Source organism: Miscanthus floridulus, chromosome 7 (genome assembly GCF_019320115.1).
Source record: "Miscanthus floridulus cultivar M001 chromosome 7, ASM1932011v1, whole genome shotgun sequence".
Classification (NCBI taxonomy): Eukaryota; Viridiplantae; Streptophyta; class Magnoliopsida; order Poales; family Poaceae; genus Miscanthus; species Miscanthus floridulus.
This window is the reverse complement of record NC_089586.1, coordinates 28,526,253-28,552,544: the sequence shown is the minus strand read 5'-3', so window position 1 is coordinate 28,552,544 and position 26,292 is coordinate 28,526,253. Positions and strand designations below refer to the sequence as shown.

General features: G+C 43.2%; 1 protein-coding gene across 1 annotated transcript; it reads right to left on the bottom strand.

Annotated features, from left to right (window-relative positions):
* Window positions 1-2,170: 2,170 nt before the first annotated feature.
* On the bottom strand, window positions 2,171-25,828 carry LOC136466770 (methyl-CpG-binding domain-containing protein 9-like). Its single transcript, XM_066465271.1, is given in 23 exon segments — window positions 2,171-3,080; window positions 3,577-5,640; window positions 6,309-6,713; window positions 7,146-7,244; window positions 8,658-8,678; window positions 8,680-8,730; window positions 8,732-8,896; window positions 8,898-8,996; window positions 9,593-9,641; window positions 9,643-9,887; window positions 10,219-10,902; window positions 11,012-11,142; window positions 11,145-11,441; window positions 11,444-11,479; window positions 11,482-11,949; window positions 11,952-12,048; window positions 12,050-12,148; window positions 12,313-12,336; window positions 12,338-12,513; window positions 12,516-12,632; window positions 12,975-13,060; window positions 24,982-25,262; window positions 25,264-25,828. Coding segments are annotated over 23 exon segments (6,351 nt in total). The 5' UTR covers window positions 25,678-25,828; the 3' UTR covers window positions 2,171-2,837.
* Window positions 25,829-26,292: the final 464 nt, after the last annotated feature.

Here is a 26,292-nt window from a genome sequence, read left to right as displayed (position 1 = left end):
AGGCGCTTCCGACAAACCACATAAATTTATCCAATGTAAATAGCAAGCTTGTGTTCTCGAATCCTGTTGTTAACACTGATCCGAAAAGTGCAGGTTGAGATCCTGAGAAGTACCCGACATGAAAACCTGGTCACACTAATTGGAATATGCAGTAAGAGACTCGCCCTAATTTATGAATTTTTACCCAACGGCACCCTTTTAGATCGTCTCAATGGAGAATCCTTCTCATGGGAAGAAAGAATCGAAGCAGCCATGAGCATCTGCACCTAAGCCAATTGCTCATGGTGATCTTAAACCAATCAACATACTTTTCGATGCAAACAACGTATGCAAGCTCATCGACTTTGGAATCGCCCGTCTCTTAAATTATAAAAGTGATACAGCAACACCTGGCCACACTACTGAATTTGGGAGTGGTAGCAGGTACTATATTGACCCGGAGTTCATCCGACATAGCAGACTGACCCCTCAATCAGATGTGCACGCTTTGGGTATCATACTGCTGCAGTTAGTCACAGCGAGAGATCCAGAGAATCTAAGATATGATGTAGAAGAACACAATCTCAGTGAACAGCTCGTGGATTCTAGACTGGAGTTGGATGACAGGTCAAAACCAGACGCTGTGGAAATGATGCGTCTAGGTCTACAATGCAGCAATGACAAACGGAAAGATCACCCGGACTTGGCAACTGAAGTGCTATCGGTCCTTGAATCCATGAAAAGCAGAGCCTCCCGTTGATGCAGTTAGTGCTCCACTATCAAGATCAGACAAGCACTGCCCAATCAGACCCTTGTATGGTGTGTTGTGTTCTATTTCCCGAATGTGTGTCGAGACTCGAGAGCTTTTCTGATGTGCTAATAGTTGAGATTCGGACATTATACATGTGTGTGAAACATATATGTACAACAGGGCCAGGGGCGGACACAGCGGTGGGGCGGGGGGCTCAAGCCCCCTTACCCATATCGCAGCAGTGGAACCCCTGTGAAGTCCCCATGAATTTTTAAGCAAAGTTCTATAGTGTAGGGGGTTGAGACTTAAGATCGAACAACAATGTTGTTCAGCTCCTCCTGAAATATTTTCTAGATCCGCCGCTGAACAGGGCCTTGGTCTGTACGTTTCATTATGCTCCATTTCCCAATTGTCATGCTTAATCAGTAGCATTGTTTTCATCCCTCAATGCTCCATTTCCCAATTGTCATGCTTAATCAGTAGCATTGTTTTCATCCCTCAGTCACAGAATAAATCAACTTTTATAATTGTCCGGAATCGTTTATTTTCGCAAGAAAAATATCGCAAACATGAAATTTTCCTACATTCAGGTAGTTCAAAGGATAAAAGAGTTCTCATGCACAAAAAACCGTCCCACCTTGCTTGCGCATGCGATGTAAGTTGTCGTTTTCCTCTCTTGCACTTGTACACTAGGGGCTTTGTACAGAAATAATCAAGAAAGAAAGACCACATCTCTTGGCAAGAGGCGGTCGTCGCCGTCGTACTCGCCCCAGAATGCCTCGCACAGCCCTGACCGTCACCTGCTCCGTCGTTTCCGATGGAAGGTCTTCCTGGACAAGCAGAGTTTCGAGGTCCGGTGAAACGACTACGGTTCTGAGCTGGTAGTTAGTGAATGCGCCGCTCGTTGATGCCGCCGGGGACGCTTTGATCCTGAGGGAAGCGTTTTACCCGTTGCAAAATGCTTCACGCGCGACAATTTTTGTTACGTACGCGTGGTACAAAATGATAGTCAGTCTTCTGTAACTCTCACTGTCTATCCTACAACAGAGCTACGTAGATGTAACGCTTCTGGTCTACACCGATAATGTAATCAGCTCATTAAGTAATCAAGCGTATGCTGGGCCTGTTGCGAGCACTCTAATCTGCAAACATTCAGTCAAATTAGTTCGCAGGCGTCACCCACCCTTCCCAGCATGTTATCACAGCCCCGAACATATACAGAGACACAGCTATACAAGTTACTTGTACAGTTATGTATTAATTCAGGATCAAATGACTCAAAATCAATGCATCGAATGGCTTTACACGCATATATTATGCTCAAGATGTACACAAAGCATTCCCCTACTTATCTTCCTCACTCTGTTGATCTTCTCCCAGTTCCCAGATCAAAACCAACAAACATGGCAGCGAGTGACCTAGCAGACATGGGGAGGCTGTTCAACCCAACCTTTCTGCCCATCCAAGTTGAATGGCAGATACCACCAACAACTCTTACGACATGAAGAAACGGGGAAAGGAATTGGGATTCATTTTCATTCATCATTATTAGTTTCGGTTTAGTTACAACTTCTATGTCAAAAAAAAAAAAAATTACACTCGTCATGTATCAGTTCCCTAACGCAGTCAGATGCTGTAGGGGACATCCACAAACAATGCCCAGCACCAAAAAGAACATGAACTACGACTACCCACTGCCGCCACTAAAATAAAATGAAGCAGGGTAGAAATGGGTAAATCCTACTGACCTAGCATACCTCATCTAATCCCCTAGAACAGACCAAACCATCAGGCAACAGTTTAAACACCAGCACTTGCCGGTGCCATCCCTCGAACAGAATTTACAGAGATTAAGCCTTAGCAACAACAGAAGTCGCGCAATGGTAGGCCGGTAAGTAGGACAATACTGAAACGGGTAAAACATGGCTGCACCCTTGCTGGGACACCGGAATCTACAGTAAGAGGCCACACATAGGTTGTGACCTGGATCACTATCATCTATATCTCCAATCTACGTGACCGCGTTGTTATGCTGCCGGAGAACTGAGAAGCTTCTAAATGTAGATAGAATCTACAGAGAGAGCCAGGAGCACTGTCATTACGATGCTCATGAATCCGCGTCTTTCTTCCTCTTCCCCTTGTTTCCAGACCTTGCATTGTCAGCTGGCTCAGGGTTTGGAGCAGGATCCTTTGTGTACATGATGCAGTCGTCAAGGGTGTAGATCCTGAGCGCAAGCGACGATACGGTTGTTGTCTTGATAGCTGCAGTGAAGGAGGACCAGTACCACCAATCTTTCTTCAGGAATTCGGCTTTTATCATGCTCTGCAAGAAGTTGATTGCCAATACCACCTAAAAGAGGCACAGACATGATTAATCCGTAACTGAATCATACTACAATTATCTCTAGGATTCTAGCATAACTAAAACTGCAATTTCCCAGACTTGAGTTAGAAGGAACAGACAGGATTACAGATTAGGTCCCACTACCACTTGGATCTGTCACACTGCCAATTTGCTAATTACATCCTAAATTCTAGGATTCGTTATCGGCCTTATTTCTCAGTTTGGAGACTACAGATCATGCACTAGTCATTTTAAGTCAAACATAGAGGGCAGCTAACGTAAAATTCAAAATTTCAAATGCAAGGTAGCATGGGAGTTTAGATTAGGAGCAATAAGTCATAAATTAGGAATAAGAAAAAAAAATGTAGGAGATTATCTGCTTAGGAAAGTCATGAGATTTGTTAGGAACTAAAAATGGTGCCTGGAAACTCACTGAAAATGCAAATATTACTATTCTAAAAAAAATTCAGTAAATTGGAAATACACAAATAGGGTGACGTACATATGATATTAACTCTGCATCCTTCACAAAAGCACGCCATGAACGTCTTCTTATTTGCTGAGACTTGGAGGCTCTGAATGCTTCCTCAGGCAAAGCTGCTTCTACATCAAGCAAGTTTATCTTTAGCTGCTTCAGGATATGAAAATTCCTGCCTATCACAGGCATCAGTGATGACTCTGGAACCAAGCCCCCATTAACAGTTAGCAATCTTGTTGGTTTGTCTGTTGAAGGTGCTTCCTTGGCTGAAGTACTATCCCTAACAAGCTTCTTAGATTTTGGCATCTGCCCATCACCTGCATTGCCAGAAAAATCTTGACCAACTTGGGATCCCTCTTGCCCAGACATTTTGGCATACATAGCTTGGCATTCCTCCAATGAGGAAGTCCAATCATTTGGTTTATCGTCATTTCTTTTATTTTCATTTAGCAGAGCTGGCGGGTCAAGGAAATATGCAGGTGAAGGCACAAAAGATGGGATTCCATTTGATCCAAGTAGCCCAATCTCCTTCACCGTCTCCTTGTTTGAATCATTTGTGATAAATTTTCTACAAATTTCTTCAAAGTCATAAGGGCATGACTCCAATTTTCCACTGTTAGATGGTTTGATGGAACAATTATGATCTACAGGATCTTTTTCCTTTATATCAGTCTTGGTACCCTTCAGTTTTGGCTCATCATTTTCTTTACTTTCACTAGGACAGTCGTTACTGCTGTTGCATTTTCCACCACTATGCCCTTCATATTCCATCAATGTGAGATAAGTTTCATGACAATTTAAGCAATGGTGTCGAGAAGGCCATAGAGGCTCTAAACAGTCACAGCGATATACTCTTTCTTCAGAACCCGACTTTGACTTCCTTCCTCTCTTTTTGGATAGCTCACTAGTGTCTTGATCCAATTGCAGACCATACTTTTGCTCCAAAACTATAAAAGCCTTGGTGTTTGGAAGTTCCATAGGTGGTTCACTCTTTGAAGACTTGGACACTGGAGGATCAGTGATGGGAAAACTAGCCTGGTGATAAAGAGACTTTTGCCAGTGCAAGATAGAGTCTTTCAGGTCCTTCTCCCTTGGATCAATGTCTCTTAGCCAGTCAACAAGACACTTGATTTCTTCATCAGATTCATACATAACAAGCGATGCCGAATTCCAACCTCTATCAAATGTTGACTGAGAATGGCTTGTAACCATGCTAATGTCTCTGTCTTTGGGTATCAGCATGCTTCCATCTGCAACAAGACGAGGACGCTTACTAGGTCTTCCTGTAACCCAGTACAATCGACCAACAGAATCCCTACCCAGGCACTCTCTTCTCAAGAATGCCATACTCAGCTGTGATTCTACTGTGCTAATTGAATCCTGCAACTGTGAAATCCTCTCCAATAAATTATTTGACTCGTTGTTATCAGCATCATGGTCAACCGATTTAGATGTCGATGTTTCAATATTGTCTTGGGACGATGCCCTAGCATTTTCATCAGGAAAATCTCCAATTGGTGCATTGATAACTGTAGCAGAATGAGCCTCTCCCACATTCAAGTTATCACAAGTACCACTTTTGCCACCTAATGATTTCTCACAACTTTTGGATCCTTCACCAATAGAGTCCCGATTGGTCCGGTCAGTAACTATCTCTGATGGTTGTTTTGGAAGTCCCAAAGATTTACTTCCTTCAGTAACAGATGTGCTGGATATGCCATTGTCAGTACTGCAAGGTTTACCCACATTCAATAGCCCAGCAGGAACCCCTTCAGCAGGGTTGCTGAGGTTAACTCCAACATTAACCTGTTCAGCCTCTTCAAGATGCTCTGATGCTGTGGGCATAGCACGCTGCTGATTCTCCACAAGTCCTGAACTATTGCCTATTTGGTCATTTTTCATCCATCTACTTTGTGTAGCATATTGAGTTTTTATTTCTACCCGATACTTCAACTCTTTCAGTTCATAATTCAGATGACGTAATTTCTGCTGGAGATCATTTGACTTGTCTGAACACTGATCTAGATGTTCCCTGATGAGAGCTGTGTTGTGCAATTCGTCACATAGAAATTTCAGCAAATATATTCTCTGCAATTGAAGATCAAAATAACATATCAGAAGGTTGTCACTTATCTGCTATAGAAAATAGGATGACAAATAGCGTTCATGGTAATACAACCCCCGCTGATCAAAGGCCTATTTGTTTTGTAATCTTGTTGCAGATTACAAAGCTTGCATGTAGATTACGTTTATGCCTTTTTCCTCTATACGGCCCTTATTAGATTCTTTCCTAAGAATTTAAACATGCTGACAACACAAACTAACATCTTCCATAACTGTGATTTCCTAAATCTATGTGACCAGTCAAAATGCGCTGTATAAAAAAGAGTGGGTCTTAATAGTACAGTAAAAATATAGTGCGGAGCACATCCATGAACTGATGAAAGCATCCCTAATTATTGATTGGGGAAAAAGACTTGGAAGGTATCAACAAAAGAAAAAAAAGTGTTCTGCTAGAGGATGAGTTCTGATAAGTTTAAGCCCTGAAGCTTGAGTGCCCATATGATCTCACAAATGAAAAATCTTAAGCACTTAAAATAACTTTAAGAGGATATATTTGCATGTTCACCCACTTCCTTTATCTGGGATGAAGGAACAGCTTTTAAGTAAACGATAGACAAAATACATGAAAAGCATTCAAAGAGTCTTGAGCCGATAACTTCACTTCAATTCAAAGATAAAGAGATGAGACAGACCTCGGCTACGCTAAGCTCCCAGTACTCTTTCTCATCCATCGCAACAGCTAACTTGTTGAGTTTCTCAATAAAAACATGAGCTTCCTCCCCAAGGCACTTCTTTTGTTCTTGCACTGAAACATGAGTTTGGGCAGTACATGACGGGCAATACCAGTTTCCAAGCGGTATGCGTGCCAGTGGCGGGTTCAGGCAATAAGTGTGGTATTCAGAGTCACAAGTATCACATAGAAGGACGCTCTCGTCATCTCGATCGATTCCACAGACTTTGCAGACACCATCCTCCCATGGTGCTTTGGGTAGCTTATTGTTTGCTGCTGTGAGAGCATCTTGTAGCTCCTGGTGGATTTCTGAGTTACCATTTTCATTGCTTAGATATTTGTCAAATTTCTCAACAAGGTCTTGTACCTGCACCAGCCAAGTAAACGATGTAGAGGAACGTTCAGTAAAAAAAATCATGATCATACTACTTAATAAACAGAAATTTTCGCAGTAAGGCCAATGTATAAAGCTGGTATCTAAACATTACCACTGGGAAGCATCTGGGAAAGATTTGTTAAGGTATAATAGTCAAAGGGCATTAGTGTAATCTCTCTAGTCTATTTACAAGTGCGAGTGCTAAAATAGAATTTTCAGAACAAAAGGAACTCTCTGGAGTTTATTAACAATTTGCAATCACTTCAGAGAACTAAGAGAGACGAACTAGTAGTTATTGGAAAACCAAGCTTTAAGACATTAACAATACCATAATGGAAGGTTCTTATGAATATAGTAAGCTAAAATCACACATCCCTGAACATAAAAGGCAAGATCGTACAGGGACAGATAGGAATAACAAACCTCTGCCTTATACAATGACTCAAAACTCTCAGACAGTGCAGCAACCATGACTACCACTTCAGGTCGATCAGCAAATGCAGTTTGCAAATTACGGATTACCTGCAGGTAAACACAAAGGCACCATAATCTGAATTTGACCATGGAATTTCTTGCAGAGTTGAAGTGCCGAAAAGAGGACATCGACCAAAATAAGACACATTTAAAGGGGGGGGGGGGGGGGGGGGGGGGGGGGGGGGGGGGGGGGAAAGGACAACAGGGAGAAGACATCCCCTTGAGCTTAAAGCTTAAGCGAGGGGAATACCAAATCCTTTAGGGAGGGGCTTCTCAGCTCAAGGCTCTACTGACCAAATTATTGCTCAGCTCTTTAAAATACCACATAAATAAATATATTTAACAACTTTTTCCACTGCTCAGTTAGACACAGATATTAGCAAAGGCGCTCCAAAAAATACAATATCTCTTTGGTTGCATATCTTGAACTGAGCTCATATTTTGAACACATGAATTAGAATAATAGAGTTTCAAGACTAAACTAAATACATTATTCTAGACTCAGCTTCTTTGCTGGATAGTTTGGCTCCACCTTAGACAACCTCATCAGCATATACTGCATAGTAAAGCTCAGTCTACAGAACTAATGATGTGTGAGAGAAAAAGGGAGTCATGTGTCATGAAGATATGGGCTATTCCTATTCTTATAAAGAACAAAAAATTAATCTTTCTTCATGAGTTAACATAATAATAGTTTAAAAAGATTTTCTCAAAAAAGAGGAAAGAATGGATCATAAGATGTGTGAACAATAAGCCATCACATTTCAATAAAAGGGCAGCCCAGTGCCAGAGGCTCCCACATGAGTGGGGTCTGGGGAAGGGAAAAACTGAGGCAAGCCTTCCCCCCGCAAAATCTACGGAGAGGCTGCTTCGAACCCACGACTGGTGACTCAGTGAGACAGCTCTCACCACTGCACAAGGCCTGCCCTTCAAGCGATCACATTTCAATACAAATACAAATAAATAAATAAATAAAAGTGGCGCATGGATATCGGTATCACTGCATTACTGAAATAAATAGCAAGATTGGTAAGTAAATTGCGATCATAACTGAATTAAACTTAACACAACACTAGGGTTCTTTCACAATTAAGTCATAATACATGCGGCAGTCCATGGGCTAAAGCAGGCATAATGACTAATTTTTGGCTATGAAAACCAGGCTCTAGACCCCTACTAAAGACCAGAAAGGCATACTGCAATAGAAGTAAAACTGTCATGAAATTAATGATAAAATACTAAATCAAAGAAACTGTCAGTCAAAAGGTTACAAGTGGAAGTGGTACTGTAACACAACTATCTATTTTTCATGGAAAATGGCCAGAAGAGGACAGTACCAAATAACACATCATTTCAAGCTATCATAAAAGTGCAAGGAGATTCCTCAAAGGCACATTACAAGAAAAATATAGCATGCAATCAACACTGAATAATATAGAACAAGGTGTCAAAGAAACATACTTCTTGTACATCATCAAGAAAAAGCCTCCCAAGATCCGCGATAAGCTCCCTTAGCCAACCTTATATCAATTGTGGCGGAAGTCCAAAGGGCGAGATACCATACCAGGAAATCCAAGGATGCCCTCATCCTCATTCTCATTGGAATTTGTTAGTGTTGTTCCAAGCAAATTAGCAAACTGCTTTGATTCATCAGAGGAAATAGCACGCCGCAGGGCAATACGGCACCTTTTCAAGATAGCCCACTGAGATGGAGATAATATTTCTTTCCTTTCTTGGTTTTTCTGTATTCTGGGGCACTTTTGTACGACAGGCCTCTGTCAAGACGGATAAGACAGCTTTCTGAAAAATAAACATGCCTTTTTAGTACATTTTCCAATAATCTCGTAGTCGTAATTTTCCCAAAGCTGAGTTCATTTCTGTCCCTCCCTCTCAGTAACTTTTGTGACAAATCTAATGTATTGTTTTTAGCTTAGTTTGAATGCGTGTATAATGGCCTTCCAACCTGGTGCCATTCCTCTTCTTGCAACTATATGTCACATTTCATCAGAATGTGCTGACGGCAGTAAGTTCAGATTAAATTTCTACAACAAATTTCCTGATCAGATAAGCTACAGAAGCAAAAGCATGTTAGAAGAGCACACCTGAGTGGGAACAGGCGTCTCTACAAGGTAGTAAACCTTGGCCAGCTAACCAGAAAAAATTCCACAAAATTGGTTGCTCAATATTCCACTTAAGAAACAAATAATATCTAGGGGCTATCCGAAGCATACGTGACCAACCTCTTTGATGTACCAATAGTTCATAGCATATAATGACATACTAAAAAGAACAAACATGTAGTAAGGTTCACTACTTTGAGTAAACACATGCAGAATGTAAGGAAGTACATGAAAGAAATTTTCTTCTCACTTAGTAGCAGCAGGAACTTTACAAACCTTGGTTGGTCCAGATGCATTACCCTTGTAGACCTCTTTACTGATTGATGCTCCAAAATTTTCTTGCCCATTCTGGAGGTTTTCTGTCCAAAGCTTCATAAACGCACTTTCTTATTCTTGTTCCCACATTAGTTGGCAATTTTCTCACAGGCTCCAGTGATTTCACCCAATCTGATAATGTAGTGTCACTAGCAGGCTCCTCTGGAGAATCTACAATATTAGCATCCTGGTAATCCATCATAAAGACCTGATTCCCTTCATTTGCTGAAGAATTGCATATCAAAGTTTCAGCCCTCTGCAAGCAGCTGAAATACAAGAAGATTATTGCTAATGATATGCACATATAGCTGTCAAACTAGAAATTTTTCAATTACCTCCTAAGAAGATAATCATAGTATTTTTTTTCTATGCATAATTGTGGGAGATGGATTATAAACAAAGAGTGATAGATACCATAGCACAAAGCAACACAGCATCCATTACGATTTATGATATCAAAAATAAAAATATATGACATAGCTGGACAAGAACTCGCTTCTTTTCCAGCGAAATCTTCCCCAGCAGCAGTATAGAACAAATAATGAAAAGAATCTCATCACAGAAGAGGCTGCAAGTAAAGCTCTAACAAGAAGAAAACTCCTCACCGATGCATCTTTCTCCATGCCAACAACCCCAGGTAGAGCTCCACACAGGATACCACCATCACCTTGTAGGCAGCGGAACAATTTCACTCCTTCTCGACTAGAAATATCAGATAAATCCATGCAGCCACTCATGGAAGAAACAGCTAAAATATATCTTCTAGCCAACTCTGGCCAAGTCAAGTTGTTAGCAATCAGCATATCAATCTTTAACTCTCTTGTCAGAGTATCAGTATCCCTTTTTCTTCCTCGTCTGGATTTGGATTCCTTTAAATCAATTTTTGGATCCACAAAAATTGCAACTCTAGATACAAGTTCGGTGAAAAGAATCTTCAAGAGTGCAAGGTGGATCTCAGGCAGCACTAAACCACTACATCTCCCAAGTGTCTGGGCAGCCAACTTATTTTGAGCAGCTTCTCGTGATGAAGTTTCAACTGGAATAGACACAGATACCATTTCTTCAATAGTTATACCTGATTCACCATTCGAATACGATGTAGAGACATTAGCAGGTGAATTCATTGGTGGAGTGTGATCTCTGTAGTTTTGGTTGTCATTTTGATTCACGTGAATCGGCCATGGGTCAATGAGTTCATCTTCTACTTGCTCAATTGAAGGAAGTTCTTTCAGGCCGATGATTTCAGCAAATCGTCCAAGAAACTCGAATATCTACAAGCGCAGCCAACCCAGTTGCAAGAATTAGAATCAAGAAATCAACAAATAAAAGGTGCTTCCTTAAAACAGTGGAACAAGTGAAAGAAACAGGAACCAAAACTACCTGGAAAACATCCCCTGCCAATTCTGGTGGAAGCTTGCGGCTAATAGGATTTCCCGGAGGAAGCTCATGGATGCTAAAAGAGCTAGGCTGAGCATGATCCTGTGGCCCACTCACTACAGATCCATGTCTACGTATGACATGACATCCCCATGCAACGGACTATTTTTATTAACAGCTATCAGTGTGCCACTTGCAATTGTCAGCGAAGAGTTAATTCCAGTCCTGTTACACAAGAACTGATAGTTTGGACAAGCCCTGGATTTAGGAAGAGATTCCACAAATTCCTGAACAAATTCCATATCAAACCCGATTCTGTCCGGATACAACCATTCTTTAAGTAATGCACAAGTTGATTCCACATCATTCTCCTTTTCTATAAACCGTGGTACCTTAGGTCCATTTGATGAGCAAAACTTAGCCAATAGATCGAAGGACTATCAGTGCGCTGACGTCCACTTTCATAGTCAATGAAGATTTTTCACTACTGTGAGTGCAGAATAATACCAAATGGCCATGCTCCTTGTACATTTTTTCACAAGCTTCCATCATAGCACAACAAACCATCCTCCAGACTGAGGAAGGTGATGTTCCTTCATAACTGAAGTCACCAATTTTGTCATACATATTTGCATCATTAGTCGGTGCCCAACTGAAAGACCCAGGATCTGACAGTACAGCTGGCACTGTCATATTCGAAGTTTGTACATTAGTGCACCCTAAACTGTCTTTACCCTCCATATCATTACCGAGACATGATAAGAAATCTTGATTCGTCTCAGAGAAATCTGATAAGAGCATAGAAATATTATCATCAGCATCATTAGTAGTATCTTCAATCGAACCACTACCTTCCCTTGTTTCTATTGTATCAGCCTTTCTAACAACATTTGGGCACACTGTGGTTGATGCATCCGGAAGTTGGAATGCTGAACATGGTACCTTCTCATCTTAAACAAAGGTCCAAAATTTCCTCCATCAATCACTTCACACTCAAACAGTGAACCAGTAACTCTATCATGCCAGTAAGATGTAAACCCCAACCGGCCATATCTGGTAGGAATTATGGTAACTTGTCCGATTATCAATTTCTCCCAAGCTGGTAATGAAAAAATCACTACATTGAACAGGTAGGGCAACCTAGAGTTTCACCACAACAAATGCATGTAGTTCAAATCAGTATCAAAAGAAAATACACTTAACTCTGGGACTTAAAAAAAAATGTACTGTCAAATAACAGTGACATATAAATGTTGCATTGAATGGTGAAGCAGAATCTGAAATGGACAAAGCAAGATACTCACTGTATGATGATGTGGCTGATGATTAACTGTTCTCCATAAGAAATTTTGGAGGCTTTAAGGAACTTCTGTTTTCACTAGGACTCTGTTCGATTGCGTTGTTAAAAAATGATGGATCCATAGAAATGCCAGCACTTCCTAACTCATGGTTCTCAGCAACCTTGGGTAATGTTGATGTTTGTGGAAGATCTCTTCTTCGGCGTAATTAACTGACCTTTGCGGTACGTTTCCATCAGCATTTAAATCTCGGTCCATGGAAGTAAAATTTTGTCTCATGCCAAGACACTGGGCAAGATCAAATGCTGGCATAAACTGCATTCCATCTACAACAACAACAATGTGTAATAATTAGTACAAATTGCACCAATATTCACACTTGAAACCATATGTTTATAATATATGCAACTGAACACCATGCAGTTCACTTAAAAAGTTAGTAAGGACGCCAAATGTTTTTGGAAGCCAGAAACCATACGGAAGTGGGCACACAATGGCTAGGCACTGAACATACTCACTGAAAGGATTTAAGCTTGAGAGTTAGCACTACAAATCCCTGTCTAAAAGCCTCTTTAATAACAGAGATAGATATAGCTGTCTAAAAAGCTAACAAACAACAAATCTCACTTGCATCAAATAAAAGTAAATGATTGATCTGTTATACTTACCATAAAGAGTAGTATTCTGCAAGTGAACCCCCTCAAAATGTGGCAAGTTGGCAACTGTCAACTGAGGTCCATCGGAGATATTTTGCCTGCAGAAGTCACAAGAACATATTAACCACCTTATGATAATAGTGTCTGTATGATTAGGCTAGAACTTAGCAGACCGAGTTCACGAGCATTGTTACTGTCAGAGTAACCAAAGACATTCCAGCTTGTAGAACATAATTGCTAGTTTGGTAAGAAAGAGGACCTAAAGTTTAAACAAGTTACATCCAAAGATAGCAAATGGAATATCAGGAAATCAAAAGTGCCTTCTTTGAACGGATGTTTCAAGTAAATGATGATCATAGCACAAACCGGACTGACAAGAAAAAACAGCTAGCATGGCAATGACAAGGAGTGCTCCGTAATAATAATGATGATGATAAAAGCTACTGTAGTGAATGCAAGACTTCCAATTCTGGATATTAATGTTTAAATTTTTCTGTCTGGACAAAAGGGCGTTCCTAGTGCAGAGAGCCCCTACTCTGTGCGGGGTCTGGGGAAGGGTGTCAGTGGCAAGCCTTACCCTTGAACAATAAAAAAATAGGGACAAGATGTGCACTATAGTTAAATATTAGGAAAACAAAGGTCATGTCTCTGAACTTGAAGAAACTATCCATTACATTCCAGTACCAAGTTATTTGTGTCAACCGTCAATCAAGCCTTTAAGAAATTAGCAACTAACAGTGATGATGATATGGTTGTCGTCGCCACTAGGCTGCAAATCATCACTAACTGTGGGGGATTGGTGTTGGATTTGCAGATAGGCCACTATAAATAGGTTGTCTTCTGGAAACGCTAAATCCCCACTTTACACTTGCAAAATCTGACTCATCCCATTACAGAACCCCCACTGTTGGCAAGATTTACCAACTAAAACAAGCAGATAAGGCAACTAATTGAACTTTTTACATGGATCAGATCCATGGAAAGCTCTCTCAAGTTGACAAAATCTTAGTAATGCTGTAATACCAGTGATATGATGCAAGTTTAAACACTTCACACAGATACTCTGAATTTAGTTTTAACCCTAAAATGCGCATCGCAAACTACAGCCCCCTTGTTCCCCACCCTCGCCCATAATCAGTGTGTCCCCGGGTCGATGGGGCTGAGTAACTGGGATCAAGAAACGCAGTGCCCTACTTGTGAAGGTAGGGACGAGATTGTTCCTGCGTTCCCAGAACAGGGGCGATATTCCTAGGACGACGAACACAGATTGATCCCGTTTCTGGTGACTATGCTCACACCCCAGATCTGATTAGAAAACAAAATTATGCTTAGATCTATACCTCAAGATGAACCGATTTGCAGATCTACAACTTCCCTGTTGACCGAAGCAGGATTGCGGCGCTGATTAGGAGCAGGGGAGGAGAGGGCAGAATAGTTAGGGGTTCTGTGTAATTCTTAGGTTTTCTTTCTATCAAGGAGAGAGGGCATAGGGTATATATAGAGGGGAAGGCCGGTGTATAGACTCAGTCTACCAGCTCAATATAAAGCGAGAGAAAACGCCTTAATTAAATAATATTTTATTGGCAAATTCCAGGTCACCAATTCAAGCAAGTATATCTGATGAGGCCTGCCAAATCTCCAGAGTTACAATGGTTAGACCATTGAAGTCTGGGGGTCGATGAAACCCCCATCCCAGCCCAGGTTCGAAGGCTGGCACAAACTTCTTTAGAACAAAATCAGTGGGGAAATCTCCGCCTGGTCAAGTTTTTTTTTTTTAATCTGATGAGGCCTGGTTGTGTACAAGAAATAAATATAAGGACCTGATTGAACAAATTCGGTGTATGGACACCTTTACAACAATTTTGATGTTAGAACACCTGGTTGAACAATCATGTCACAATGACACCTTATTAAAGTTCTTTTTGTGCAACAGAACTGAGCTGTGTTTCCCTAAGGACCCAAATGAGATGTACCAATTTGATCAGGAATTTTACATCAAAAGCACATGTCTAAGGGCTAACAGCACTAATGTTGATATCGAAACAAGGAAAAAACAATATTGCTATCTTAGAACCACTGAGTGATAACAGTACATGACCATGCCATCGTTCTAACATGTGAATATGATTCAATCACCACAATAATGGATGGTATCCTTTGATGTTGATAAAATTAAAATAGAAACGGAATAGGCAGAAGGATCCATCACTCAGCAACATGCATATTAGAAAAAGTGAAATGTGGGACCTATCTGTGTGGCCTAAATTAAGTGGCATGCCGGTCCGTCCATGGGTAAGCACATAGGAGGTACTTGATCCCACCAAATTCCAACTCATGCAAATACCATGAGAATGGAAATAACTGCAAGGCTTGGGACCTTCCAAAACCAGAATGCAGAACAGCAAAAATCAGGCATGAATAGGTTTAAAAATTTCAAGATTCATTTGTGTTTATGGAAAAAGACAATCAAGAAAATAACAGTTCTGTACAACCTAACTGGCACAGTTAAAAATACCGGAACTGTAAACAGTAAGTGTTTGTAGCTTATTTTGAGCGACTACCCACTTGATTTTAATTCAGCTATAACAGTAAGTGTTTGTGCATACTTGTTACTTCCACTCCCATGGCTTATGTGTTTTGCTTAGAACAGAACATTCAGTACTGGGTCATTCCAGTAATCGAGTGTACCATTCTGGTGTATTGTAAAATGAAAATGATCAAGTGTACCACACTGGTGTATTGTAAAATGATAAATAATGTCACAATATACTATATGAATCAAATCCATAAACTACTCACATGTATATTATTCAAGTGACACTATTTTTTTAGTAAAAATCATGAAATGGAAAGTAGGGAACTAGGCATCTAAGTTCCCTTGCAGGAGACATAATTGCCCTTGTTAACTAATATGGGAGCAAATAGAGGATGGAAGTGGAACTATGACCAGAAAGGTAACAGTATCAGATCCATCCACCTCATTTTCTACATTTAGCTCCACCTAAGATTATATGATTATTACAAATCTGTAGGGGGCTTAGGAGGGGCTATATACTTCCAGCGGCAGTAGGGGGGCTCGAGCCCCGGCTGACCCGGTGTTAGATCCGCCCCTGAATGGAAAGGAACTTAACGGCTGAAGGGGCTCTAGTATTGTTGCCTTGTGGACCTTGCATGGCTCAGACCATGACAACTCCAAAGGATTTATCTTACAAATAGATTAATGTTTCCAATGTCTACAAACAATAATTATAGAGCAACAACAACAACAACAACAACAACAACAAAGCCTTTAAGTCCCAAACAAGTTGGGGTAGGCTAGAGTTGAAACCCAACAGAAACAATCAAGGTTCAGGCACGTGAATAGCTGTTTTCCAAGCACTCCTATCTAAGGCTAAGTCTTTGGGTATATTCCATCCTTTCAAGTCTCCTTTTATTGCCTCTACCCAAGTCAACTTCGGTCTTCCTCTGCCTCTCTTCACGTTACTATCCTGACTTAGGATTCCACTACGCACCGGTGCATCTGGAGGTCTCCGTTGCACATGTCCAAACCATCTCAACCGGTGTTGGACAAGCTTTTCTTCAATTGGCGCTACCCCTAATCTCTCACGTATATCATCGTTCCGAACTCGATCCCTTCTTGTATGCCCGCAAATCCAACGCAACATACACATTTCCGCGACACTTAGCTGTTGAATATGTCGTCTTTTCGTAGGCCAACATTCTGCACCATACAACATAGCAGGTCTAATCGCCGTCCTATAAAACTTGCCTTTTAGCTTCTGTGGTACCCTTTTGTCACATAGGACACCAGACGCTTGCCGCCACTTCATCCACCCTGCTTTGATTCTATGGCTAACATCTTCATCAATATCCCCGTCCCTCTGTAGCATTGATCCTAAATATCGAAAGGTATCCATCCTAGGCACTACTTGACCTTCCAAACTAACATCTTCCTCCTCCCGAGTAGTAGTGCCGAAGTCACATCTCATATATTCAGTTTTAGTTCTACTAAGTCTAAAACCTTTGGACTCCAAAGTCTCCCGCCATAACTCCAGTTTCTGATTCACTCCTGTCCGGCTTTCATCAACTAGCACTACATCGTCCGCGAAAAGCATACACCAAGGGATGTCCCCTTGTATGTCCCTTGTGACCTCATCCATCACTAAAGCAAACAAATAAGGGCTCAAAGCTGACCCTTGATGTAGTCCTATCCTAATCGGAAAGTCATCTGTGTCTCCATCACTTGTTCGAACTCTAGTCACAACATTGTTGTACATGTCCTTAATGAGCCCAACGTACTTCGTTGGGACTTTATGTTTGTCCAAAGCCCACCACATAACATTCCTTGGTATTTTATCATAAGCCTTCTCCAAGTCAATAAAAACCATGTGTAGGTCCTTCTTCTTCTCCCTATACCGCTCCATAACTTGTCTTATTAAGAAAATTGCCTCCATGGTTGACCTTCCGGGCATGAAACCAAATTGGTTCATAGAGACCCGCGTTATTGCTCTCAAGCGATGCTCGATAACTCTCTCCCATAGCTTCATAGTATGGCTCATCAACTTAATTCCCCGGTAATTTGTACAACTTTGAATATCTCCTTTATTCTTGTAGATCGGTACCAATATACTTCTCCTCCACTCATCAGGCATCTTGTTCGATCGAAAAATATGGTTGAACAACTTGGTCAACCATACTACAGCTATGTCCCCGAGGCATCTCCACACCTCGATTGGGATACCATCCGGTCCCATCGCCTTACCTCCTTTCATCCTTTTCAACGCCTCTCTGACCTCAGATTCTTGGATTCTCCGCACAAAGCGCCTATTGGTGTCATCAAAAGAGTCATCCAACTGAAAGGTTGTGTCCATATTCTCACCATTGAACAATTTGTCAAAATACTCTTGCCATCGATGTCGGATCTCATCCTCCTTTACCAAGAGATGCTCCCTTTCATCCTTAATGCACTTAACTTGGTTGAAGTCCCGTGTCTTTCTCTCACGAACCCTAGCCATCCTATAAATGTCCTTCTCTCCTTCCTTCGTACTCAAATGTTGGTAAAGATCCTCGTATGCTCTACCCTTTGCCACACTTACAGCTCGCTTTGCAGTCTTCTTTGCCACCTTGTATTTCTCTATGTTGTCCACACTCCTGTCATGATACAAGCGTCTATAACATTCTTTCTTCTCCTTAATAGCCATTTGGACTTCCTCGTTCCACCACCAAGTATCTTTAGCCTCGCGTCCCCTTCCTTTGGTTACTCCACACACCTCTGAGGCTACCTTCCGAATGTTGGTTGCCATCTTGTCCCACATATTGTTTATGTCGTCTTCTTCCTTCCAAGAGCCCTCTTTGATAACCCTTTCCCTAAATACCTCTGACGTCTCCCCTTTCAGTTTCCACCACTTTGTTCTTTCAATCTTAGCTTGTTTATCCCTACGGGCACGCACCTGAAAACGAAAATCTGCCACCAAAAGCTTATGTTGAGAAACAACACACTCCCCTGGTATCACCTTGCAATCCAAGCATGCTCGTTTGTCCTTTCTTCTTGCGAGGACAAAGTCAATCTGACTACAGTGTTGTCCGCTACTGAAGGTCACTAGATGAGATTCTCTCTTTCTAAAGAAAGTGTTGGCTATCATCAGGTCAAAAGCTACCGCGAAGTCCAGAACTTCCTCCCCCTCCTGATTCCTACTACCATACCCAAAACCTCCATGAACTGCCTCGAAACCTGCGCTTGTAGTACCTACATGCCCATTAAGATCTCCTCCTATAAAAAGCTTCTCACTACTAGGTATAGCTCTAACCAGGCCATCTAAGTCTTCCCAGAACTGTCTCTTAACACTCTCGTCGAGGCCTACTTGGGGGGCATACGCACTAATTACGTTCAAGACCATATCACCAACGACAAGCTTGACTAAGATAATCCTATCTCCTTGCCTTCTCACTCCCACCACACCATTCTTGAAACAACCTTGGGGAAAAAAGGTTCGATGTCATAAAGTAACATGGGAGACTCAATCAGAAGAAAGACTCAAGCACAACCAGTTTCCTAATTAGTTTCCGTACTGGGTGTTTCAAATGCCTACATGGTCCTTTACTGCTTTGCTTGGTCACACTAGAGTGCCGGTGAACCACATGGCCTCTAGTGTGGTCATTGGCTCTAGTGTAGAACTGGAGAATAATGGCATAAAGGCCATGATTGTTCTACAAAAAGCTTAGCTTAAGTCCAAAAGGAACAAATAGCTATCTCTCGAGATTCATTACGCTTGTTTGATGCATGGAGACTTAGGAGAAAGATTGATGGTCCCTTGACCAAAATGGGGCGACCTACTTTCATCACAAAGATCATAGTCAGTATCATCAAATGTGCTCACAATGATCTCCATAGCATAGGTCATAATCCAAGCCTTTGATTGCAATACACCACAACGTATCTCGCTACAAGCTTACTTTGGCACAATAACTACCACTTTGCGGCAATTGGAAATGGGCTTCAACTTTGGGCCGCATTAGCTAAGGCTCAATATGACACATTTACGACCTCATCCATCCCTAATTGAGTTGTTATAGAAGTTGACATCGTTAATTACTACGATAAGCTTGAATATCCAAACTATGATGGCAAAGACGACTTAATGGATTCAATGGACCCAAATAGAAGTTGTCATGGCTTTGTTGTATGGAGCAGAATGTTGGCCTACAAAGATTCGACATGTTCAACAACTGAGTGTTGCAAAAATGCATATGTTGCGATGGATTTGCGGTCACACAAGAATGGACCGAGTTCGGAACGATGATATACGTGATCGCCTAGAGGTAGCACCAATTGAAGAAAAGCTTGTCCAACATCGGTTGAGGTGGTTTGGCCATGTCCAAAGGAGACCTCCAGAGGCACCAGTGCATTGTGGAGTCCTAAGCCAAGCTAATAATATGAGGAGAGGTAGAGGAAGACCGAAATTGACATGGGGGAGACAATAAAAAGATATTTGAAAGCTTGGGATATACCTAGAGATCTATGTTTGAATAGGAGTACATGGAAAGCAGCTATTGAGTGCCTGAACCATGACTTGGGGCTCTTGGTGGGTTTCAACTCTAGCCTACCCCAACTTGCTTGGGACTAAAAGGCTATGTTGTTGTTGTTGTTGTTGATACAACAGAGGAAGGCAACAAGGTGTTCTTAGCTGCATATGCCATATCGTTAGTAATACCCAATAGTCGTAGACTAAATAGGGAATTTTGTAGCTAGAACTCTCAAAAGTGTGGTTTGGTATACAACACACCACACTCATCAATTTGTTTTGTGTCACACCATGAAAATGTGGATTTGTCTACAGCACACGGCACGGATTAAAACTCTTTTCTACTCGTGAGAGAGAGGTAGGTCGTACCAGCTTCTCTCGAGTTGTACTGGTTAGAGCAGTGTGTTTGGGGTCTCCCTTTGCCGGTCCACGTTTGAATTCTACTACAACTTCTTATTGCAATGTCTAGGGGTGTTCCCCCCTGTGGTCGAGTTTTTTTAGGTAGGTCATTAATTAACATTTATGCCCTTAAAGGTGGATTGCTGCCAATTCATCAATGTTAGATCTCTCAATGAGGCAAGCCCACTTGCATCCCTATTGACCACTAATTGACCATGGAGGTCAATAGGAGGTGTGCAAGAGGAGTCACACAATTTGTATCTTGCCAAAGTCCACCCACAAGGGGCGAGCTCTGCCTCCTTGAGCCACTCTCCACAAGAGGCCACGTCTTGTCGGACCACCAATCAGCACAACAATCATGTGTTAGGGCCACCTACCATGTCGGGCAGCACAACAATCAGCAAGGCAAAGGAGCGTGTGGTGGCTTATGGGCAAGAAAAGATGTCTTATGGGTGGCTTCAAGGTGGGTCGGAGATTTGACCCCCTTAGGCACTTAGCTAGACTCAAACAGACTTGTACCATGGTGGATTATTAAGTTGAGCTCCAAGTTTTGATATGCAAGGCTAAAACAAACTATAACAAGTAGTCCAAGTGTTCAAACAGAGAGATTCATCTCAAGGCTTAACGCATAGAGACATCAAGGCTTCAGAATCCTCAATTTACATATGAACATGAGTTATGCTCAAACATATAAACAATGAGCTTTAGTCACTGGCTCGCTGACTTCACCACAATTAAAACAAATAGATAATTGGATGTTTGCAACAAGCAAATCACATAGGTGTTGCAATAGATGCAAAGACAGCTAATTGAAGTTTGCGGAAAGCCAACACATGTTGCATTTCTTTGATCTCCCATATAGTGAAGCCAACACGATCTTGCATTTCTTCGATCTCCCATATAGTGAAGCCAACACGATGTTGCATTTCTTTGATCTCCCGTGTAATGTAAAGCTAGGTACAATCACATAGATAACTTTACACTCACAAGAGATATATTAGGCATACTACGGTACCAATAGATCTTGATCTCCGAGAAATTAGGGCATGTTTAGTTGTGTAGGAAAACATTAACGCTCATGTGCAACCGCATCGACAACATCTACATACTGATTGTTATGGCATGCAGTCGCATCGACAACATCAACAAAGTGATTGACGTAGGATTCGAGAGTGACAATCATTGTCCTCCAGAGAAGATATCGACGAATTGGGGCAACATAAGGACATGCCAAACAAAAGAAATCTTGTTGCGCTAAATGTAGGGTTCTATCTCGATGAGATTGTGATTAGGTTGGCGGACATGTAAATAGCACTCAAGTCATCGTAGACGATGATAGCAGCCTTCAAAGAAGGATGGTTCAGTTCAGGAAGAAGCTACGACAACTGCTTCAACGACGCCTTGGCAAAACATAGTAAGACACTTCCACAACTAGGTCAACGAGTCATTTGCGTTTAGAGGAATACAACACCAAGTTGTCTCCAAGGTAGAGACAATATCAAGACATGGAGAACAAATGTCTAATCAGCTCACCCAATCATGACCAATAAAGGAGTGGTCCATATATCGAAAGAAAGGGTACCCTAGATTCTTCGGAGAGCAACTTTCCACCAACATGACAATCATGAGGATCCTTCATATACAATAGATCAATCACACAAGAGAACACAATGCCAATGAAGCACCGAAGACAATGACAATCCTTCGATAGGCAGTACACTAGCCTATGGAAAGAGTCATGGAGGGTTACATTTGTTGCATGAAGACCCTTATGAATCTCATCACGGAGAAAGGCATTCCTTACTTCAATTGAGAGGCGATGAGCATAAGAGTGTGAATAGTGGTTATGTAGGCAACTAGGGCAAAGGTCTCATTGTTTGGCACAGCCATAGCTCCATTAAAACCATGAGCCAAGGGAACTTGCAAGAGACTTAAGTGAGATTTTGAAAACATGGAATATAATAAGCTAAAAAAAACATGCACACCACAAATTAGCGCCGTTGAAAGAGGATCCAATTATGGCGTCTCGAAATAAGGCCAAAGCATAAGAGGGGCAGAGTGCATACGATGCAATAGCCTGGGAGTCGACGCCCAACAATAAAACCTACAAGGGATATCATCGTGCTCTTGCAACTTGTAGTGGAGGTTCTTGTTTGTGGTGACAATTGAAGAGAGTGCTCTGGTGCTCCCAATGCACGGTAGCGATGGATGCAAGATGGTGACACGAGGCGGCGAATGATACAAAGAGCTCAAGCCACCGATGACGTCCAACTAGGCAATATAACCCCGAGATTGAGGCGATGCCCCAACAAAAAGAGGAATCAACCAGGGTGAGTAAAGAGTACCCCGCCTTCTCTTTTGAATGCAAATGGTAGGAGCTCTACCTATCAATTAAGAGGAAGAGTTTTATATACAAGGGAAGAGAGCCACACAAGCATGCCCAAACCAGCGAGGGAGCCCCAGCAATAAGAAACTAAACTTAGTCCCTATTGATTTTGCATATAGTGTGCCCTTTTGTAGATTTCCACGCTTTCTTTGATCCTTCCAACGACTTGGAGGGTCGTGGCATGAGTATTCTCGAAAATCATGCAGTTTCGCTCTTTCCAAAGGTTCCACGTTGTGTAGATAGCTAGGCCATTGAAAGCTCGCTTGCGATCTTTGGGGATCGGATCGAGCGGAGGGAATGCTCTCACTAGTCTACTAGGGTGTCGAAGTGTGCATGTTGTGCCACATCAAGAGTGGCAAAGTGCTCCCAAGAGGTAACAAGGCTCCAGACCGCCTGGGCAAAGGGGTAGGCCAAGCATAGGTGGTGGTTGGTCTTCAGTGGGCCATTGCATAGTGCACAAGCATGGTGATGTGGCCAGCCTCGAAGCTCAAGATTATTGTTGTATCTTGTTCTGGATGAGGATCCACGAGAAGAGTTTGCATTTATTTTCCACATTCGCCTTCCAAATGGAGTTTGTTTTGTATCGTTGGTACGTTCCCAAAAACTGTGCTCTATAAGCTGATTCCATTTCCAAATGATTTTATCTTCGACCTCCAGCTGCAGTTGTAAGCCATATACTCACAATGGGACTCACACAACATGTCAAAGACATGTGGTGGTGCCTAACTTATAAGTTTTGAACGAAAGCCTCTGTTGCATGGATACGTCATGTCACCCCCGTATCCCGTATCGGATACGGATACACGTGGGATATGGCACGGAGATGTCTCCCTGGAGTATCGTCGAAAATAAATAAATAACAGAATTTCAGATACGTGGGTGGCGACGTACTGACTTGTTTTGCCGATACGGCCTAGTTGAGTAGGCCCACTATAACCCTCAGACTTACATGCGCACCACGAGCCTCAAGCCAGGTAGCAAGCGAGGCAATGGCGAACGCGCACGCCTCCGCCCCCGCCACCCGACTTCCTGGCGTCCGCTCTGCCCGCCTGCGAGGAGATCTAGAACCTGTGGCATGCTCGAGCAGGGAGCAGCGGCAGCGACGCACGCCACCAGCCTGTCCAACTTCCTACTCACCTGGCCAGCCGTCCAAGCGTCCCTGCCCATAAGGAGATCAACCACAGGCAGCAACCGCGGTGACACCTGCCACCCGCAAGGTGCACGCTGCCCATTTGATGCCACCTATAAATCGACGGCAAACCGATGACGAGTTAGTGGTGAACCGGTGATTTCTTCACTGTTTCCTCTTGTCTTTTGTAGCCTATTCCTGCCCCATTCCCCATATCAAATCATCTACAGACTCTTTGATTCAACGCAGTGTCAAATTAGTCTAGTCAAAGGGGAAAGGAATTGGATCAGTGATTTACCCATCTCCTCCAAGCCTAAAGCCTCATCCCTTGATTTGACAAGCCCTACTTCTGCACTAATCGCTTATAATTTTATATATTCTCATTTGGATTTTGGAAGTTTGGACTTCGAGAATTGGATGGGTAGGCTGGGCACTTGGTAGAACAGCACAATTGCAAGAATGCAGGGAATTTCAAGTTCCTGCCAGTGTGTTATTGCTTTTAGAATACTAATATGAAAAATAGTTAAACGTATCCACGTATCGGTGCGTATCCGTATCTGACCAATACTGATACTTGTAACCGTATCCGTGCTGCATAGACGAAAGCAACCTATATTGTCTATGTTTGATCACGCAGCGCTGTGTTGTGGTCCCAAAGGGCCTAATATACAAGAAAGGGTACACACAAATACAAGAAACATCCTACGCCAGAAGGAAAATACAATGCTACAATAATGCAATACAGTTAGAACAGAGCAGTGAAAAAAAAATCTAAGGCAACATACAGTTAACGAAACTGTAGCACAGCGACTAACAAACTAGCTGTAACTCTGTAAGACTATAACAATAGCAAGCACCAAAACAAACATAGAGTCAAACAGAATAAGTAATAACAAGGTTCAACGCATTATCCCCTGCTCTGCTGTTCATCACTCTTACCATCATCGATTGCTTAGTGCCAGCGTTTTGCAAGCAGCAGGTTACTCACACTCATAGCCACTAAGAATAAGGAGTTCGATGGCCAATAATATACTATCGATATAATCAATAATAGTAATAATTAAAAAGAGCTCAAGTAACTGCCTGCGGATGTCGTTGGCGATGACTGCGACGGGGTCCTCCGGCGGAGCAGCGTTGATGTCAAGCTCAACTGCACCCAGCTTCCAGCGGGTGGAGCGAGCGCCACGCCTCTCGCACTCAGGGCAGATCCAGTCCTCGTTCGCAGCGGCGCGGGACCGCCGCGCGCCAGGGGGGCCGGGTGGCGGGGGCGGGGGGAGGAGAGGCGGCCAGACGCGGACGCAGCTGGGATGGAACCCCCTTTCACACGCGTCGCAGACCAAGGTTCCCCCCAGAATCTCCGGGAGGGCCGCAGGACGAGCAGGGGGGCAGCGGGTTGCCCCAACCCGCCTCCCCTGGGTGAGGCGCCGGCGGCGGCAGAGGGAGCAGCGGCAGCCCCAGACCAGGGAGCAAGCCGGCGGGCACGTTCCCTATGGGTCCAAAGGGAGTATTCCTCAGCTCGAGGGGGCGGTGGAACCGAAGCACCACATCGAGCGCCTCCTGCTGGAGCCGCGCCTGTTGGTTGGGCGCACCCAGGGGCAGCTGCGGCGGCAGCAGAGGAGGAAGCTGCTGCGGCGGCGGTGGCGGAGGCAGCGGCAGCGGGGCTTGGACCGGCGGAGCCAACTCCCGCGGCGGCGACGGGGCCTGCGCCGGCGGGGTGTCGCTCGGCGGCGGCGACGGGGCCTCGTTGAGGTCGATGACGAGATGCGGCGAGCGATCCATGCCGGAATGGGGATCGGGCTCGCGCTCAGGCCAGGTTGAGGGCGCTCGGCATGGCCTCGAGAGGAGGAGGTCGGTGGGGAGCGGGGGTTTTTGGAGCGAGAACTGCGAGAGAGAGCTGCACGAGCAAAGCGACGCTGGGGTTAAGGAAGGGGGTGCGACTCGGACGGGAGCGCAGCGCAGGTCCTGGCGCCCGGAGGAAACGGAAGGGAAAGGACAGCGCGTGAATGGAGGAGCCAGCCTGGTGCGGTGCGTGTTCGGGAGAGCGCAGCGGATGCCAGGAGGGTTGGTGTGGGGCTGCACGTCAGTGACTCACGCGGCTCTTTTGGCTGGACGGGGTGCGGTGACGCGGAGCAGAGGCACGCGAGGGGCATGCCGAGGGTCGAGGGCCGGGGCCGGGCCGGGTCGGTCCGCGCGGGCGTCGGTTTTTCTGGCTTTGTCCTAGGTGTGCAGGTGTGTTGCACGTTAAGACAAAGATGGTTAGGCAGTTAGGCACTTCGTATTATTATCTCCTTCCATCACTGAACTTACAGGAAAGAAAGTTGGATTTGACTAATTTTTCAAGAATTTAAATACATTCTTATTAGTATAAACAAAATGTTTAAAATCGAGATCTGC